The following is an 18709-nucleotide window of genomic DNA, read 5'->3' as shown; positions in this document are numbered from 1 at the left end:
TGTGACTAATTAAGTACAGGACAATTTCAGAGCTGACATTTCATCGAGGCAAAGAATGCTTCCAATGCCAATTTAGTATACTGGCGTGCTGCCACAGAGAAAGGAACAAGGGTCTCTCTTACAATCCCAAACTGGAGAAAAGATATCTGAAAAGTGAGGAAAGAGTAACTGACTTGTACAGGCGGAGCAATCCTACAGAGAAAGGGTGTGAGAAATTCAATTCTTTGTGGAACATTAGGACTTTAAAAGTTCCTCAGAATTTACCTAAAAATGCAAGCTTTCAAATAAGTATACAGAATGACCTGCTGGGATGTGTCCTTCCCACTAACATTACATATGTATCAGAAACAATACAAGCATTACTTTCCTAAAAGGAATATCTTCCTTACAATTTACCAAACTTAAGTTTCATTTAAAAGAAAAAAAAAACTGGCCATAAAAAGGTACCTTTAGAGGGCAAGGAAAAGAGTCTTCGCATCTAGTCTGCAAACACTGAAATCACCTCCATATATATACTTCACTGTCTTAACCATATAATCTTCCACATGATCCAAACATGCCCCTAACAAAACCACCTCCATGTAGAAGCAGACACCAGTATCCCACTCCTCCCAGATACGCAGGCATAAGCATCACAGGGAACAGAGATACACTCAACACATCGAGTCTGAGATGCTGTGGAAGCGAAACAGGATGCCTAGCACATGCAACAAAATACGGAACCAAAGCTCAGGCAGGACACTGTAAGCCCCAGGGCCCCCCTGTGAACAGATGTCAGACCACGCCAAAGCTGCCAGGCCTGCACAAGGGGCCTGGCAGTGAATCTCGCTGGTCCAGAGGGCACCCCTCCCACCCGCCGCTGCCTGGCAGACCGGAGGAGATACCCGGACCTGAGACCTTGGCAAAAAATGAACTGCTAACCAGTTAACATGGAAGGTGGTTTCACAGACAACAACCACCGCCTTGTCATCCTGATAAGCAGCTTTCAGTAGCAGTTTGTGGCACTGGAAGAAGAGGATTCTGTGAATGCTGAATTACGTTATAAATATAAAGAGAAGACAAATTATTTTCAAACTTATTTTCTGCAACAGGGCTTCCACCTGAACCTGCCTGAGCTCGAGGCTCTGGCAGCAGCCATGGCACACAGTAGGCCCGCCTTTCACCAAAACCGGAAATCTGCATCTCCCCCCGCCCGGCCCCATCCTCAGCCATAGCCGAGGTCTCCCACTCCTGGACCCCTTTACTGCGCCACTGTCTACCTCCTTCTCTGAGTCACCTCAAAGAAGCCTAGCAGCCACTTCCCCACTGGGCCTTCCATCGGATTCCAATCCTTACTCAACCCAGTCTGTGATGGCAAAAGACTCCAATGCTATGGCCAAGCAGACCTTGGGATAAGGAAGGAGTGTATGTAAAAAAAAGACAGTCTGAAAATAACGTAACAGAATGCCTAAGAAACAGAGCAGAGATTATTTAATGAAAAAATAATATTTAAGATTTTAAAAAATGGTAGAAAACAGTAATGTCAAACTTGTGTTCAAAGGAAGCTAACTGGACTTTAATCAAAGCCTTTCTTTATCCCTACATTAATAGACAAAATGCCTGGTCAGATTAGGATTCCTTTCTAAAAAAAAAAAAACATATGAACAAAATGAATGTATGTAAAAACATGGGCCTTCCATAATAATCTGTTTAACTTACTCACCATGGTCCACAAGCCAGGCCATACATAAAGAATTCAGCTTTTCGTCAAAGAACTCCACACCCTATAGATACAGAAGATTCCATTAATACGTATCTCCAAAGTTCAGAAATCAAGGTGGTCTATTTACATTACATCAAAATGACCTAAAAGCTAAAAAAAAAAAAAAAGACATGTTTCCAAATAAGCTGAATGCATGAACTAGCCAGAAAAGGCAAGGCATGGAATTTGATTTACAAACTGTAAGTCTATAATCATAAACAAAAACCTAAGTGAGATGACCCAAGCCCTGCTAAGTGGGAGAGAAGAGGGTGGCCAGGAACCAGACACAACAGTGCAGACGAGCTGGAAGAATGCACCGTGGACAGTTTGCCTAGCAGTGTGGAGGTTATTTGTAAAAATGAGCTAACCCAGGAAAATACCTGTCAATAATAATAGTTCTCAACTTTTCCCCTTTTTGGTTAATAACATAATAAATCCTTAAGGATGAAAAAGCTGACATCAAGAAACTGAGAGATCCCCAATTAAAGAGAGAATGTCTGGGATGATGGGAGAAAGCAGAGGGCAAATAAAGCAGGCACAAGGCCCCAGGGTGGAATCACGGGGGAACCATCCTGACCCTCCCAGGTCTGCTCTACCTGCCAACAGGCAGCCAGCCTGGCACAGGCAGACTCACACACACACCAACTCTGTGGCACTCGGGCAACACGTGGGACAGCGGGGACAGCTAGTGCCTCCTCTGTGGGGTCTGCAGGTTTCACAGTTTTATTTCTTTGGATGCTAAGAAGTTATTGACCAGTGAGTATATATTTTAAATAAAGAGATACAATACCAAGGAAAATACCGACTTAATGAAATGGCTTTATAAAAATAACAGATTATGAACAGGTTTTAGCATACATGTCAGCCTTCAAAGATATCCTTTTCAGTTCAGGTCATGGATTCTTCAGGAGTCCTAATTTTTATTTCCCAAGTTTTGTGGTTTAACTTTATATCTATTCACCATGGTTCACTAGCCAGGCTATACAATAAACCTTGAAAGAACTGTATAGACTAACTACCTGATATAAAACTTTACACAGATTAGAAGAAAAATAAGAATAAAATATATAATACTAGAAGAAGTTGAAAACACTGAACAAAATGTTCATGACGTTACAGGTCATCCCCTGCCAGACAGGTATGAGTCAGCGAAACTCACCCCCCGCCCTGCCTCCATTCTCCTCCACCACAGAGCTACAAACCTCTGCCGACTTCCCGGGTCGGAGGGGAGCAGAGGCTGAAAGAAATGATACTAGAACTACCCCTCCCTCTGGACAGCTGTTTCAGCTTTTAGCAAACCAGTTAGGCACTGCTGCTTTCTACTCTAGAGAGGAAAATGCAGGACAGTCACCAGTGACAAAGAGAAGGTGACCTTCAGCGCTTGGGAGTGACAGAGAACAAACACTTCACCTGACCCCATAAGCTATTCACTGCCATCTGTTTTGAATGAGACACTTCAAATTTTATAAAACATAATGCCACCAACATGCACAGGACACACTTCACAAACTTAGTATGTCAAAGCAGGCAACAAATTCAGTGGTCCAAGAAAAAAAAATTAATCCCACATGCTGTGATCTCAAAGTAATGGAAGGAGGGTGAGAGAGGACACATACTGCAGAATGTCAGCTGTCAACTGACAAAGTGCAGGAGCTACTTCAAAAAATATTCAGGTATTCATTCATTCAACATTCAACAAATGTTATGTGCCTAATTCCCGCCGGGTTCTGCCAAGCACTGCGAGTGAGACACTCCACACGGCATCAGCCCCGCAAGAGCTCACTCATCTCTCCCTCCAGCTAGACGTCAACAGCACGTGCTCCCGACAGCGCATGCGCATATCAAACCTGAGCCTACCTCGAGCACTTAATAAAAGAGAAAGAAAGGATGTGGCTATAATACCAAGCACTGAAATTTTAATTAATGTGATGATCAGTTAGAGTAAATGAAACTGAAAACTGGAACACATTAACGTGATAATGTGATCTCTAGCCTCCAGACTTCGTACTCCGTTCCCCTGTGATGAAGCCTCAACTCCCTTTCACCAGAATGCAGGAAAAAGGGTCATCGGGGACATTTTGCTTAGAATATAGGCAAACAGCTGCCATGAGCAAAAAGCAAAGTTCTTTTCTCGGCTCACTATTCCTTCAGAGACACTAAACATCATACTGTGTTATTTATTTATCAAGACACTGATTCTTCTCTGGCTTTGCTTTTAGGTAGCCATAAGGTGAAATATGTTTCTATAACAGCCCTTCGCTAGCAGTTAATGCACTACTGAATATAAAAACCATCCTACAGGCAACTAGGTCAGACCCTACTTTCATGCATCTGAACGATCATAATCCTGTGAGCTCCATGGGCCTCCTCCACGCCACCGTCAGTCTGGCCTACAATCGAGGCGACCCTTCACTCCATGCGGCGCACACACTCACCAGCTGGCCCGCCAGCAGCGGCATATATTCAATGATGGCCAGCCGGACCCTCCACTTGGCATCTTCCGCCAGCTCCACTATGGCAGGAAGGAGAGACTGAGAGAGCTGACGGATCCCAATCACTTCATTTACACAGTCCAAGTTAGAGATGATATTCAAACGAACTTCTGGACACTGCAAATACACAAGTCGCAAAGAACACATAAGAATCAAGTTCACTGCCCGATATTTTATTGTCACAATGAGGCAAAAACTGCCTTGAGGATTATATCTAATAATACATGCAAAGCATTTACGATCATGTCTGACAGAGAGTATGAGAGTAAATGTTAGCCATCATTACAATTTTGATGCTATTATATTTAAATTTAAATTTAAAACATTCAAAACAAAAGCTACAGCAGCTTTAAAGGGAAGACACCAGTGCGTCTCAGCAGGAATCAGGCAGCGAGGACACAAAGACATTTTCAGGTCCGCATCAATGGCTCCTTGTGCTCATTTTCTGCAGAACTTGTAACTCCATACCCAAAACAGGAATTGTCACTGGTTTAAAATAAGCTACCTTTTTTTTAAGCCCTTCATCCCTGCTTCGAGTTCTATTTTAGTGAAACCCCAAACCAAAACCAAACCAAATCACTGACTGTCAAAGGCAATAGAATTTTTAGCCAGACTCACCTCATCCTTTAACTGAGCTAAAAAAAGAGGTAGAAGATGTTCAATGGTATTCTCCTTGCCCAAAATGGTAGACAATCCCATAATTACAGAAGCTAGAGCCGATTTGACATGTTGATTTGTATCAGATACTAATTCCTAAAATAAAATCAAAATTAAAAGCCTTTCTTTTGTGGCAAGACAACAGAGACTTCCATAGCATCACCCAAGGAACTTAAAGAGACAGCACTATTTCAATATTGATTAGTTCATCAATTTCCAAGCCATCTGTTAGATAATAGAAACCTATGCACCACAGAGCATTTTACGATTACAAACACTAACAAGTAACAAACAACAGCATCATATTAACATGACTATCCCAATCATCCCCTATCCACCCTTAAACTCTAAGAGCTTTAAACTAAAACAAAGAAACAAGAAAACTGAGGTAAAGTTTACCTTGTAACATAAAGGGCAAGGTGAAACAAAAAATAACCTAATTAGGTTTACCTTTATAAAGGGCAGAATTTGATTCATAATTATGGTCTCTCTACCTTCAGTGGGCAAGTTCTCACAAAGTTCTGAAAGAGAGAAATAGAAAAAATTACTAATGCTTACATAGAGCCGTTTACAAGCAGCCGGGTTTATCAGCAGTTGCAACTTAATCAAATCATGTTTAAGCAAATAAGCTCCACGAGCGGAAAATAGCTCTTATTCTAGATGAACTTTTCATCAATCTATATGCCATATACACCAATCCAACCTGCTAAGGCATCTTTTGTTACAAAAACAAGATAAAATGGCTATTTGGTTTCTTTTTTTAAGATTTTTAATTTTATCGTTCTTTTATTTTTTTTTTAAGATTTTATTTATTTATTTGACAGAGATCACAAGTAGGCAGAGAGGCAGACAGAGAGAGAGAGAGAGGAGGAAGCAGGCTCCCCGCTGAGCAGAGAGCCCGATGCGGGGCTCGATCCCAGGACCCTGGGATCATGACCCAAGCCAAAGGCAGACGCTTTAACCCACTGAGCCACCCAGGCGCCCCGGCTATTTGGTTTTAAATATAAAAGGAACAGCCTTGTCCAACGACGTGACTTTCCTACACAACGAAATCACCTCTTATTGAAAACCATATCCCACAACAAAAACCATACAAAATTCACTGACATTTTAAAAAATGCACCAAAATGAGTGATATATCCCACAACAAACTGAACTCCTTAACCTTTTACTTTGTGGGCAGCAGCTGCTCGGACTTCAGCTTCACAGTCTTTAAGTAGGTTCTGAAAGGCGGGGATGAGGTCATTTAGGGTGATTTTAGGACCCACAGCTTTCTGGAGCTATAAAAAAATTTGTACAGGTTTTAATGTATACTAACAAGTTAATTAACATGAACAAAACAAAACAGTGTAACCTTCAAATATGTTTTTGCTACAAGCACTTCCAATTCAGAAGAATTAATTCAGAAACTTTTGGTATGCAGCAAATCTGTGGGTTTGGAGTGTTTTTTTTTCTCTTAGCACTTAGAAAATGTCAGTACAATAATTTTACCTCTGAAAACTTGTCAGCTACCATGTAGCGAACCCTCCAAGATTTATCTTCTGCTGCTTGCCGAAGCGTAGGCATCACCAAAGCCTCGAGGTCATCCTGAGACAGTAACTGGGCAATGCTGACACAAGCTTCCACAGCTAGGAGACGCACTGAATCCTAAAGGAACAAAATTTCTTTGTTAGACAAAATTTACGGAGAGCCACAGGGCAGTATATTATGTGTGGTGTGGGGTAACGCTGTAGGTGTTGTTCAAAGGAAAAACAAAAAAACACTATACACAGCTTCACATTTTTATGTCTTAAAACATACTTTGCCTAGAGTAGTGTATCAAAGCCATAAAAGCAGAAAAGACCTTGTTCTAGAGTCAACAGTAACGTAATTCCCTTAGCCAAATTGCAGTTTTTATTAATGAAAATGTAAAAATGAAATGAAAAAAAAAAGAGAACATTTTAATGATGTGTTCAAGGCCTTCCTATAGTAAGTTCTTAAGGGATAAAAAAATGAAAACTATACTTGAACCAAACTGCTTAACAGATCACAACAAAAATAAGAGAATAAGGGGTAGGGAAACAGGAAGCTCAGTTGTCAAATAAACAGTTTGGGGTGGCAGTGATAGTAGGCATGAGATGATGACTTGGAAAGAACTATATAAAAAAACATAATAGTAATTAAAAAAAAAACAAAAGCCACTGGATTAGAATGTTGAGAGTCAGGGACAGAGTAACTTTGAGGTAGCCAAGCCTAGAAAAATGAAGCAAAAAATTTTAGAAAGGTATGAGATTAAGGAACTCAACTTCCCAAACATAATTTGCCAAGTGTCAACCTGATACCCAAGTCCCTTGGGCAAGTAGAAATACACAATTAGACAAATCAATGAGAAGTTAGGAATTGAGATTATAGCTTTGGGAATCATAAATATGTAAGTAGAAACTAAAAATATATAAACATAAGCACACAGGAGGGAGACCAAAAATGTGAATAGTGTATGTGCATATACGATTATGTATATTTATAAATATATATAACATACACATACGTACACATGAGAGGTAAGTGACTCCAACTTCTCAAAATATTACAAATTTTAAAAATTATTCATCAACAATAATTTACTATATGCCCAGCACATTCACTCCTCTATCCAAAAGAACAAGCAAAAAAAAAAAAAAAAGCAGACTAGGTTACTAGGTTCTTGGCAGTGGCTATACAAATATTTTTGGAATCCAAAAACAATGCTATATCAAGCAACTACTATCATCTATGGAAATAGGTACCAATAAATATTTGTTAATCAATTACTTTTCTCCCCATGCCCTGTCCTCTGTCTTCGCAATGACACCACCATTCAGCCAGTTGGGGCTCAAACCAAAAATCAAGGTCTCCCTGATTGCTCTTCCTTTCATCCCATCCAATCCCATCGTAGTCCTAATGATGCTGCCTCTAAACTTGTCTCTAGATTCTCTCCACCTTCACTGTACCATTTTAGTTCATCACGTGTCTTGCCTGGGTTATTGCAAAAGTCTCCTAATTGGTCCTGCTGTTTCTAATCTCACCCCTGCCCCTTATAATTTGGCTTCTGGCCAGAAGCCAGAATGTTCTTTTTAAAATGTAAATTACATCAAGTCACACCACCCCTGCTTAAAATCTACGGGTATTCTCGCTGCACCTAGAAGAAATCCAAACCCTACACCTTGACTTACAGGGTGTCCGCCTATCTTCTCCAACCTCAGAGCCCATCAGAGACACTATCACCCACTATGTTCCAGCCCTAGTGTCCTCTCCTCCTGGAATTCTCTTTTCCTGGAGTTCTGGCACCCCAGGAAAGGGTATGGCTGGCATTCTTCTCCTGTGTCTCAGTTTGTATCCCCTCCACAGAGTCCTTCTCTAACTAATCAGTCTAGATGAATGCCCTATAATCACTCCCTATTATGTCACCCTACTTTATTTTCATCATGGCATTTATCATTGTTAATGCTTATTGATCTGTTAATATTATCTGTTTTCCTTCATCAAAATGACAGAAGGGCCTCTGTATGTCTTCTTAACACTGGCTCCCAGCACCAGAACAGTGCCTGATATGTAGCAGGTAATCAATAAATATTTTTTCAGTGAATGAATAAGCCAAGAACAGTAATTCTAACCGTGGTCAGACGAAATATACATACACACATTTTACAACTGAGCACTTAATATTTTTTCTAATATATCACAACTAGAAATTATATGCCACTTAACAAAAATTACAATCCCACATGCGAAGTGGTCTTATCACCCCAAAAATATCAAATCTAAATCTCATTAAGCCTCTAGATCAGGGATGGGGCAAACATTGGCCAAACCCAGGACTGCAGCTACTTTATGTAGATTAGGTTTTACTGGAACACCACCATGCCCACTCGTTTACACACTACAGTACTTTTGTGCTACAACAGCAGATTTGAGTGGTTACAACCGAAACCGGCTCACAAAGCCAAAAATATTTACTAACTGGCCCTTTACAGAAAAAGTTTGCAAACCCTCCTCCCCCACACTAGATTCAACTAACGACTTGCAGGAAATACAGAAGACAAAGGAAAACATTACATTAGACCATGGGAAGCATAATCAATAAAATCCTAAATGAGGACTCTAAAGCCATCTGTCCAATGTGGTAACCACCACCCACCTGTGCCTTTGGAGCACATGAAATGTGGCTAGTGTCACATGTTCAGTGATCATTATTTTGGACATACTGTTAAATAAAATAAATTATTAAAATTAATTTCCCGTTTTTTACTTTTTGAAGTAGTAAATGTACAGAGAAGTTAAGAAATGGTTACCACCAAAGTCAAGATAAAGTGTTATCTGAAGCAGGCAGGGAGCAGGTGTGTTTGGGAGGGAATGTGTGGTAGGCTTCTAGGCAGTGGTTGTCAAAGTTCTGTTTGCTAATAAGATGACATTATCTTAAAAAAAAAAAAAAATGACATTATCTTATTCAGGGGGTTGTAGATTTTGTGCTCTTTTCTGTATGCAATTTTAATAACATTTTTTAATTATTTTGGAAAGTAAGATCTACCATCTTTCCATCTAGAATCTGAAAATTACACTCATCAGTATGTGTCTGGCTGGTGCTCTTGGTCCTACACATGTGGAGTGATTCTAGGATAGACAGTGGCAAATTAAAACCCCAAAAGGATCTTCTAGAGTCTAGAAACTCTGGGGGTGGATCTCTGAGCCATCAAGAGAGGCAGTACAGCCTGCATGTGAAGGCTGTAAACTCTGGAACCAAACTGCCTAGATTCTAATCCCATCTCTACTACCGCTGACTCTGCGACCCTGAAAAAGTGACCTCAATTTTTTCTGTTTTCCTAATATGTAAAATGGTGTATCTACCCCATGGGGCTGTTGTGAGGACAAAGTGTTTCTTTTATGTACCCCCCTTAAGACAGGCTGAAAAGAATTGCATACTTAATGTAGGCGCTCCTTATTGTTGTTATTTCCACCCCCAAAAGATACAGATCTTTTATAGATTTAGAATTGCTATTACAGGGGCGCCTGTGTGGCTCAGTGGGTTAAGCCTCTGCCTTCGGCTCAGGTCATGATCTCAGGGTCCTGGGATCGAGCTCCGCATCGGGCTCTCTGCTCGGCAGGGAGCCTGCTTTCCCTCTCTCTCTGCCTACTGCTCTGCCTACTTGTGACTTCTTCCTCTGTCAAATAAATAAATTAAAAAAAAAAAAAAAAAAAAAAAGAATTGCTATTACACAAAGTCACCCCATACACTCATCCAGAGGATATAGAGGGTCAAAGAGCATTCTCAACACATGCTATGCTTGTTTATCTGAAAGTCAAAAATTCTAAGGAACATTACTTCCCCCATGACTGGCTGCAATGCACAAAGGTATGTTACCCCTTAACACAGCTTTGGTTTTCCCTCCTAACATAGCTCCAGTTTTTCCATTAAGATTTATTTGACAGGAAGAGAGAGAGCACACGCACACATGAGCACAAGCAGGGAGAGTGGCAGGCAGAGGGAAAGGGAGAAGCAGAATCCCTGCTGAGCAGGGATTCCCAACATGGGGCTCAATCCCAGGACCCCAGGATCATGACCTGAGCCCAGGGCAGCTGCTTAACCAACTCGGCCACCCAGTGCCCTCTCGTCTACTCTTTGACTCTTCTATTAACCACTGCTAATGTAAGAGAAAATCATGGTCTGGTTAAGAAAGAAATATAAGGACACTGAGATGGGGCACATTAAACTTTATCCAGCCCAGACTTAAGTATCATTTTGGCAAAAAGGATCCTAACATGAGAACCAAAACTCCCCTTAAAACGGTAGAGAGGAGCATATCCATTTACCTATTTAAGTAAAGGTTAACTTACCTGTTCATCTGAAGCTAGATTAGTGAACAGTGGAACAATTTCACTTTTCACACTGTCTAATTCCAAAACTTTTGCAAATTCGCCCAGTTTGGAAGCGGCAGCACGTCGTACCATTGGAGTATCATCTGAGCACAAGGAACGGAAGTGCCTGGACCGGATCAAATAATGAACATATTTCCTGTCAAACACCATTGATTAAACACCTCCAACACATACACACAGACACACAGCCATTTTAGTGGTTTTCTCTCACAAACATCAGTGGTCCTACTCATGGAAGCAACAAATATAAAACCACTAGTACATTCAGCTGAGTAATAAAGTCATGTCACCTCTTCTCCCATCCTGCTATCGGCCACTCAGTGGTAACAGGGTATTATTGTGTAAATTGTTAGCTAGAAGTTCCCAATAATCCCAAATAACTAAAAAAAAAAAACACCAGATCTTACTGTCTAATTTCTGCTTTGACAGCATTGGAAGCCCTGGGATAGCAAACGCTGAACAAACCACACGCAGATGTGCGAGAGGTGAACCAATCCCCACTCGCCAAGCGCTTCACCAGAGGTACAAAATGAGCTTCCAGAGCAACAGGAGTATGCTCCTGGGAGATCTGCCTCAGGGACTCCACAGCCTTGTCTCGAACCACAGTCTCTTCCACAGTTGCCAGACTTTCCAAAGGAGGCTGAAAAGACCAAAAAGGAAAATCAGAGAAGAAAACTTACAGAATCAGGTTAGCTACAGATTATCACCTTTGAAAGTGACTGAAGGGAGGTGGTACATGTAAGCAGAATGTTAGCTACAGCACACCAAATGCTTACTTTCAGTTCACACAGTGATAACATATGGCGTGTCCAACCTGAAGACACGACTTCTGTAGGACAGCCAAGATCTCATGTCCCAGATGGCAATTCCCAGATGGTGTCTACAAATGACACAGTGGAGACTTGACAAAATATTAATATTACCACAAGCTGAATGACTAGGTTTAAAAGATATGGAGCCAAATTCAGATAAGATCATGTTTATTTCCTCAAGAGTAAATGCAAAAACATCAGCACCACAATTACATGATGACATCTCATCAGGCCATGGGGCCCACACAGGCTTTGGAATATTAATTCTACCATTCTTGGAAATGCAAGTAACCCTGTCCACTAGCTCCACACCATCAACTTATCTAGCATAGGAAAGGCTGAGTACAGAACCTCTTTCTTCAGAATACATCCAGAATCTTATGAGCCAAACACAGAGCAGAAGTCGCTGACAGAATGATGAACAGCACAGACATGGTAGGAATCCTTGTTTGCAGCTTCAGAAATAGAAGAGGCCAAAAGGGCTGGTCTGGACCAGGATCAGTAAGCGAAGAGGACACAGCGCAGTGAAAAGTGCAAGAGGGCTGGTTCTCTGAACCACTACTTCTCTAAGTGTACATTTGTATATCCAGCATAGCCATGAGCTGCAAATGTTAAAGACAAAATCCACATACAGAACTGACCAAGAGCGTGAAAGAGAATTATGAGTCAACCTAATGAGTCGACCTAATAATACATTTCAAAAATTGTTTGATACACACAGAAGTAGAAAGTACTCAACTTTCCTAAGAAGTATTTCAGGAGCCCTTTGAAAAGATACTGCTTTCTTACTTGCGTACGAATGCCTCTCGTGATCTACCCTGGCAGTCACTGAGCACCTCTCATACAGTATCCCTGGAGGGTCTCTATCACCACTCTAACATAAGGCCAAGCTCCTGAGAATCAATCAGGAGTTGTCTCTGTATTTGAATTCTGCCTACTTCTCTGGACCCTCTCCCTACGGCCCCACCTACCATTCCTGTGTACTGTGGCTCAACACACCAGCAAGGCAACCTCTTTCACACTTCCAAACTCCTCAATCAATGGATTACTGTTGCACTGTAGCACTGAGGACAGAGGAAAAAGAAGGCAGATAGGTTCCTTGCTCTAGCAGACTTTATATTCTAGGGTAGCAAGACAACTGATCAAGAAAACAATCATATGGGGAGGAGCACTCTGTGAAGAAATAGAATAGGATGATGTGGTAACAGGTGACTAGGAGGCAATTTCAGGTTGGGTGTTTAGAGAGAGGCCTCTCTGAGAAGATGCACTGAAGCTGATCTCTGAATGACAAGGAAGCAGCCACCAGAAGCTCAAAGAACATTAGAGGGAATACCCAGGGCAATAATCATAAGGCTTTATTCAAAGAACAGAAAGAAGACCACTATAAATAGAACGAGGTTATATAGGGTGCCTGGGTGGCTCAGTGGGTTCTTTGCCTTCGGCGCAGGTCATGATCCCAGGGTCCTGGGATCAAGCCTCACATCAGGCTCTCTGCTCAGCGGAGAGCCTGCTTCCCCCTCTCTCTCTGCCTGCCTCTCTGCCTACTTGTGATATCTCTCTGTGACAAATAAATAAATAAAATATTTGAAAAAAAAAATAGAATGAGGTTATCAAAAGGGAACACGACATGAAATAAATTCATAGAGACAGCTTATTCCTTAGTTAACAAAACCTAAGGTAGGAATTTGGATTTTCTAAGCACCAAGGCAGGAAGTGATCCATTCGCTGGGTAAAGAGTGAACCAGAGGGAGAGGGTGGGAGGCCAGAGTGGAAGGCAACTGGTCAGGACGTTACTACAGTAGTCTCGTGGGAAGATCATCAGGTCTAGGAAGACAAGAGGAAGGGAGAGCGAGGTAGTAGTGGAGAGGAAGGAAAGTGAACTCATTTGAATTGTATACAGAATCTATAGGAATTATTCATGCACTGAATGTGGAAAATGAGGGAAAGAGGATGCAAGAATGTCTTCTAGGTTTTGGCTTGTCCAAGTGGGTAGACAGTGATGCTATTTACTGAGACGGACCACTAAATGAGAGGCATACTTTAGGGAGAAAATGGAGTTGTTTCAGGCATGTTAAATTTGAAATGCCTGTTTGACATCCAAGTGGAAAAATCATAGGCAGATATGTGGAGAGATACAAGCAGGTACTTATATTCATGGAGAGGTCAAAAATCACATTTCTACAGAAATCACAAATCAGCATCATACAGACAGCATTTAAGCCACCAGGCATACATCTCTCTCTTGTCCAACTGTTAAATTCCCAGTTATCCTTCAAAACTTAGTCTAGACATCACCCCCCCACCAAAAAGGTTTTCTCTTATCACCCTGAGTTGATCTCTTTCTCCTTTCTACTATTTAAGTACCTTGTATGTGCTTCTATTCTTCCATCCAACGCTGTACAGTAACTACTTGTTAACAGAGAAAGGCGGAGACCTCACTCCATTCACACTGGTCTTCTTTAACATTAACCCTGTAACTTCAACGACTGATACAGTAGGTTGTCAGTAAATGTCACTAAGTTCCCAATCGAACTGAACTCATCAAATCCACAAAGTAAGTCAGAAGCAAACCATAGGCTTATAATCAAAGATAAAAAGCTAATAAACATTTCCAAGGAGGCTGGCTGGTTCAGTCTGTAGAGCACGTGTTTCTTTTCTTTCTTTTTTTTTTTTTTTAAAGATCTTATTTATTTGAGAGAAAGAGAGCACAAGCAAGGAGCTGGAGGGAAGAGGGAGAAGCAGTCTCCCCATGGAGCAGGGAGCCTGATGCAGGGTTTGATCCCAGGACTCTGGAATCATGACCTAGCTGAAGGCAAACACTTAAACGACTGAGGTACCAGGCACCCCAGAGCATATGGTTTTTGATCCTGGGGTTTTGAGTTCAAGACCCACACTGGGTATATGAGATTACTTATATAAAAACTTCAATTAAAAAAAAAGCCTCATGGGGCACCTGGGTGGCTCAGTGGGTTAAAGCCTCTGCCTTCGGCTCGGGTCATGATCTCAGGGTCCTGGGATCAAGCCCCGCATCAGGCTCTCTGCTCAGCAGGGAGCCTGCTCACCCCCACCCCCCTCTCTCTACCTGCCTCTCTGCCTACTTGTGATCTGTGTCAAATAAATAAATAAAATAAATCTTTAAAAAAAAAAAAAGCCCCTAATAAACATTTCCCAAATTATGACACTGCTAGAAGAGAATTAAGATCTCCAATTTTGGGGAGGGGGAGAAGTGTGAGAACCCACAAAAACAATCAAACCCTTTTTCTTCCAATCTCTAAACTAACAAGTAAGTCCACAGAGGCAGAAAAGAAAAATAAGTTCTTATGCTCAGTCATAAGTGCCTACATTATTTGTTTTCCCAACAGCCAACACTGTGACTACCCATAAAAAAAGATCTGCACTAAAAATGCTGTAGTGCCCCTAACACTAAACAATGTATAATTTATACTCGAAAAGTTCTGCAAAAATGGTAGGCAGAATATACTTACCAGCAAACAGTGGGCAAAGTCAGGACCTCCCACCAGGCCAGTGAAATTTCCCAGTTGCTCAGCAAGAGCTAACAGTACCTCATCTTCATCATAAATTGTATCTGGAAATGACAATAAGCCAGTACTCATCAACAAGGATAGCTGGTCCAGAACGGGATACTCACACAAAACTAGAAATAGACTCAATATTTAACTAGATAGTCCTGTCACAGCCCTAACAGCATTCTGGACCGTTTCACACAATGAATTAGAGATTGACAATCTCATGTCAATTACCTTCCTTCCCATTAGCTAAATAGTTAATGTTTTAATACATCTGGCCATAAGATATGCCTTCTCTTGCTTCTTTTGTACAGAAAGCATCAGGCTCAGTTTAGTATTTAATAGCATTGGTAACAAATTCTAAAAAAGAGTAAGTTTTGAAAGCCACTGGAAAATGGCAATGGCTATGTCTTTCTTTAAACCAAAAAGTCACAAACCTGTAAGGAATGGGAGCAGTTCCGTTCGCGTCCTTTCTACTCCAAGCGCTAGAGCAATTGTTGATAACTTCTTAATACTGTTGAGACGGAGCTTCAAAAAAAATTAAAAAAAAAAAAAAAAAAGTGCAAAGAGTGAAGTAGACAACTGTGATTTAGACCAAAAGATGAAAGTTGCAAACAGGTAGGAAAATGGCATACAGTGACCAAGAGGAAAACCTTCATTTTAGATCTTACTCTATGAGGAACCTTGGGAGCAGTGGGAACACAGCTTCGTTTTAGCCAAAGGAAGGTTTCTTAAGAGCAACAAAGGGCCCATTCGAAAAAGGAAAAAGAATACCACATCCAGGAAGTGAGACAATTTCAACATGAGAACACTTTGGCATCGGTGAAGCTGGTGAAATGGTTGAACACAACCCCCGGCTTTCCGAAGAAAAAAGTTACACCTGAGCTGACACACCGACTCTTCTAGGTTATTAAGCCGCCCCACTCTCTTTGTACCCAACAAGCCAGGCCGGTTTCCAAGCCGAGAGGAAGGCTCTCACCCACCTGCTGCTCACAGGGCCCCTCCGGCATCTCTGCAGCCCACTCCAGCCTCCTGGGGCCCGCGCCACCCTCCTCCCAGCGCAGGACCCAACGCGCGTTCCCCCTCCCAGCACCACCCGGAAGGGGCGCCCGGGCGGGAAGCCGGTGCTCCCACAACCGCCAGGACCGGGTGGGACGCCTCAGGCGCTGGGAAAAGGGGTACTGGAGAGGCCCCAGAGAAGGTCTGTTCGAGCCAGTGCTGCCCCTCGTGGGTCTCTATCCTCCTCCCCATCAAATTTCTGCTCTAAGTCAGCCTCTTCCAGGGCCCCCCAGCCTTCCCCACCGCGGAGCCGGCCTTCCTTCTTTCCCACCACACGCCCAACCAGGCCCGCCTCCACGCCCCGGCCCGATTCTAGTACCTGCACGTCCTCGTTGCGGAGCTCGTCAATTAAAACCGCAATCGGGTATAGCGAATCGTCTCCATCTCCCCGCGCTGCCCCCGGGCCGGTCCCGGGCCCCGCTGCGCCCGCCATGTTCTTTCTCCTCCTGCTCGTCGCCGCCGCCGCCCGCCCCGCGCCCAGGCCCCGCCCCGCGCCCAGGCCCCGCCCCGCGCCCAGGCCCCGCCCCGCGCCCAGGCAGACGGAACTAAGGCCCAAGCTCCCACTCCGCGGAGGCGGGGGTGCAAAGTCTCTGCCAGGGTGATGGAGGTACCTGCCCGGACCCCGCTGCGGGAGGTATACGTTTAAACTCCAGAAGGGAGGGCTGAGAAAGCGCATGGAGCCCCCGCATCCTTTACGCAGCCAAAAGAAACAGGGGCAGGAATTCACTTTGCTCATGGTGGGCTGAAGGGGTCAGGGACCTACCCGAGTGATGCGAGCTCTGTTCCTAGGACTCGGGCACACCAAAGAGGATGCCCAAGGCCAGGAGGAAAACAGATTTAGCGCCTCCCCTGACTTCATCCTGGCTCTGAGCCACCAGGTCTCCAGCCCTAATTTCCCCCGCTAGCCTCAAGCTTCCACAGAACCCCTCCACCTCTTCCTCTGGCCTGTGAGCCAGAATTGTATCTGGCTCCTGCTCCGTAAGACAAATAATGCGGGCGGTGAGAGAAAATGAACACTGCTGTCCAAACTCCCCAGTCAATATTTTTTCCGCTTTTTCCATGCAAGCTGTTGAAAACATGCTGCTCTCTTGTTTTTGTGTTTCTTTTCAGTTTGGTACTGGAATGGTGCCTTCTGTTGTTTTTTCTTCCTCCCTCTTTTAGGTCTTTAGCATGCTAGAAGTACAACAATCAAGCAAAACTAGGACAAGCTTTAATCCTTCCAAACTGGGTGGAGTGGCTACTTTGCTTGTACAAGAAAGGCTAAACTGGCCTCCCTAGAACTCCCAGAGTCCTCAAAGGCACCAGGAGGAGGATGGAGGGCACTGGAGTTTCTTACAAAACTTAATGGAAAGTTTTCCTTTACCCTTCTGAGGGCAGCACAGAAGCACCCCCTCTTTGTTCATTTTGGACTATAAGCAGCTTAGAGTGATAAACTACATATGGTTATCATAAGCTCAGAAATGGTAATGGCAGGTCTGATGAATGAAAACAAAATTATCAATGAACACAATTTGGGAGACTTTTTTTATTTTTAAACACCGCGTTTGTCAGAGTAAACACGGTAGATAGAGACTTTGATAGGAGTGAAAGTTTGGGAACCAAAGGACTTGAACAGTAGCTCTCAAATTAAGTCTGTGGATGTATTCTGTAGGGCTTCCATTTGGTTTTCATTTTGGTAATAATTTTTAGATTTATACAAGCATATCCTGGACTATTTGGCTGACCACTTTATAACCACTATTGCAGCCCTATTTCAAAACTTAGGTTCGCATGTGTGTTCCGCTGTTACTTTTACACCCTTCTAGGATAATGAGAAAAGAACAAAGGTGGATTTAAAATGAAAATGGTGTTTTCATGCCCAAAATGAAAGCCAAATGACACCATGGAAATGTACTGTGGCAGCATTTCCAAAAGAGGAGTAGTGAGAAAACAGGTGTTACAGGTCACTTGGTGGCACAGGCACATTCACCTCAAAAGAAACTGAGCCTTCACGGGCAACACCTGAGTCACAATACATGGGATAATTCCGTCTCCTGTGTATCTGATTTGTAGATCTATTTTGGGCTTTTAGTGTATAAGAACTATATACAAGGGGCACCTGGGTGGCTCAGTGGGTTAAGCCTCTGCCTTCGGCTCGGGTCATGATCTCAGGGTCCTGGGATCGAGCCCCGCATCGGGCTCTCTGCTCAGCGGTGAGCCTGCTTCCCTCTCTCTCTGCCTGCCTCTCTGCCTACCTGTGATCTCTCTCTCTCTCTCTGTCAAATGAATAAAAATTTAACAAAAAAAAAAAAAAAAAAAAAGAACTATATACAAAAGAACATTATATTCCTACTTTAAATTTTCAAGTTTAAGTAACATTGTAATAAAAATAATTTAAGTTGGGGGCGCCTGGGTGGCTCAGCCCGTTGAGAGTCTGCCTTCCACTCAGGTCATGATACCAGGGTCCTGGGATCGAGCCTTGAGTTGGGCTCCCCACTCGTTAGGGGGACTGCTTCTCCCTCTCCTTCCTGCTCATGCTCTCTGTCACTA

General features: G+C 42.8%; 1 protein-coding gene across 5 annotated transcripts in view; it reads right to left on the bottom strand.

Annotated features, from left to right (window-relative positions):
- Positions 1-16613, bottom strand: part of LOC111153735 (protein phosphatase 2 scaffold subunit Abeta) — a 33552-nt gene extending 16939 nt beyond the window's left edge. For 4 of the 5 annotated variants that reach the window (XM_022512924.1, XM_022512925.1, XM_022512926.1 and 1 more), the window contains exons 1-11: positions 16500-16613; positions 15559-15649; positions 15080-15180; positions 11190-11422; positions 10741-10888; positions 6382-6537; positions 6056-6170; positions 5341-5411; positions 4852-4986; positions 4177-4350; positions 1703-1763 (exon numbers count right to left, since the gene is read on the bottom strand). In XM_022512924.1, coding sequence (XP_022368632.1) covers positions 1703-1763; positions 4177-4350; positions 4852-4986; positions 5341-5411; positions 6056-6170; positions 6382-6537; positions 10741-10888; positions 11190-11422; positions 15080-15180; positions 15559-15649; positions 16500-16613 — 1399 coding nt within the window. The remainder of the gene's footprint in view (positions 1-1702; positions 1764-4176; positions 4351-4851; positions 4987-5340; positions 5412-6055; positions 6171-6381; positions 6538-10740; positions 10889-11189; positions 11423-15079; positions 15181-15558; positions 15650-16499) is intronic. The other variant, XM_022512929.1, reaches the window with a different exon arrangement.
- Positions 16614-18709: the final 2096 nt, after the last annotated feature.

The sequence above is a fragment of the Enhydra lutris genome, unplaced genomic scaffold (genome assembly GCF_002288905.1).
Source record: "Enhydra lutris kenyoni isolate GAN:26980312 unplaced genomic scaffold, ASM228890v2 scaffoldscaffold34, whole genome shotgun sequence".
Lineage (NCBI taxonomy): Eukaryota > Metazoa > Chordata > Mammalia > Carnivora > Mustelidae > Enhydra > Enhydra lutris.
This window is presented reverse-complemented; position numbering and strand designations above follow the sequence as displayed.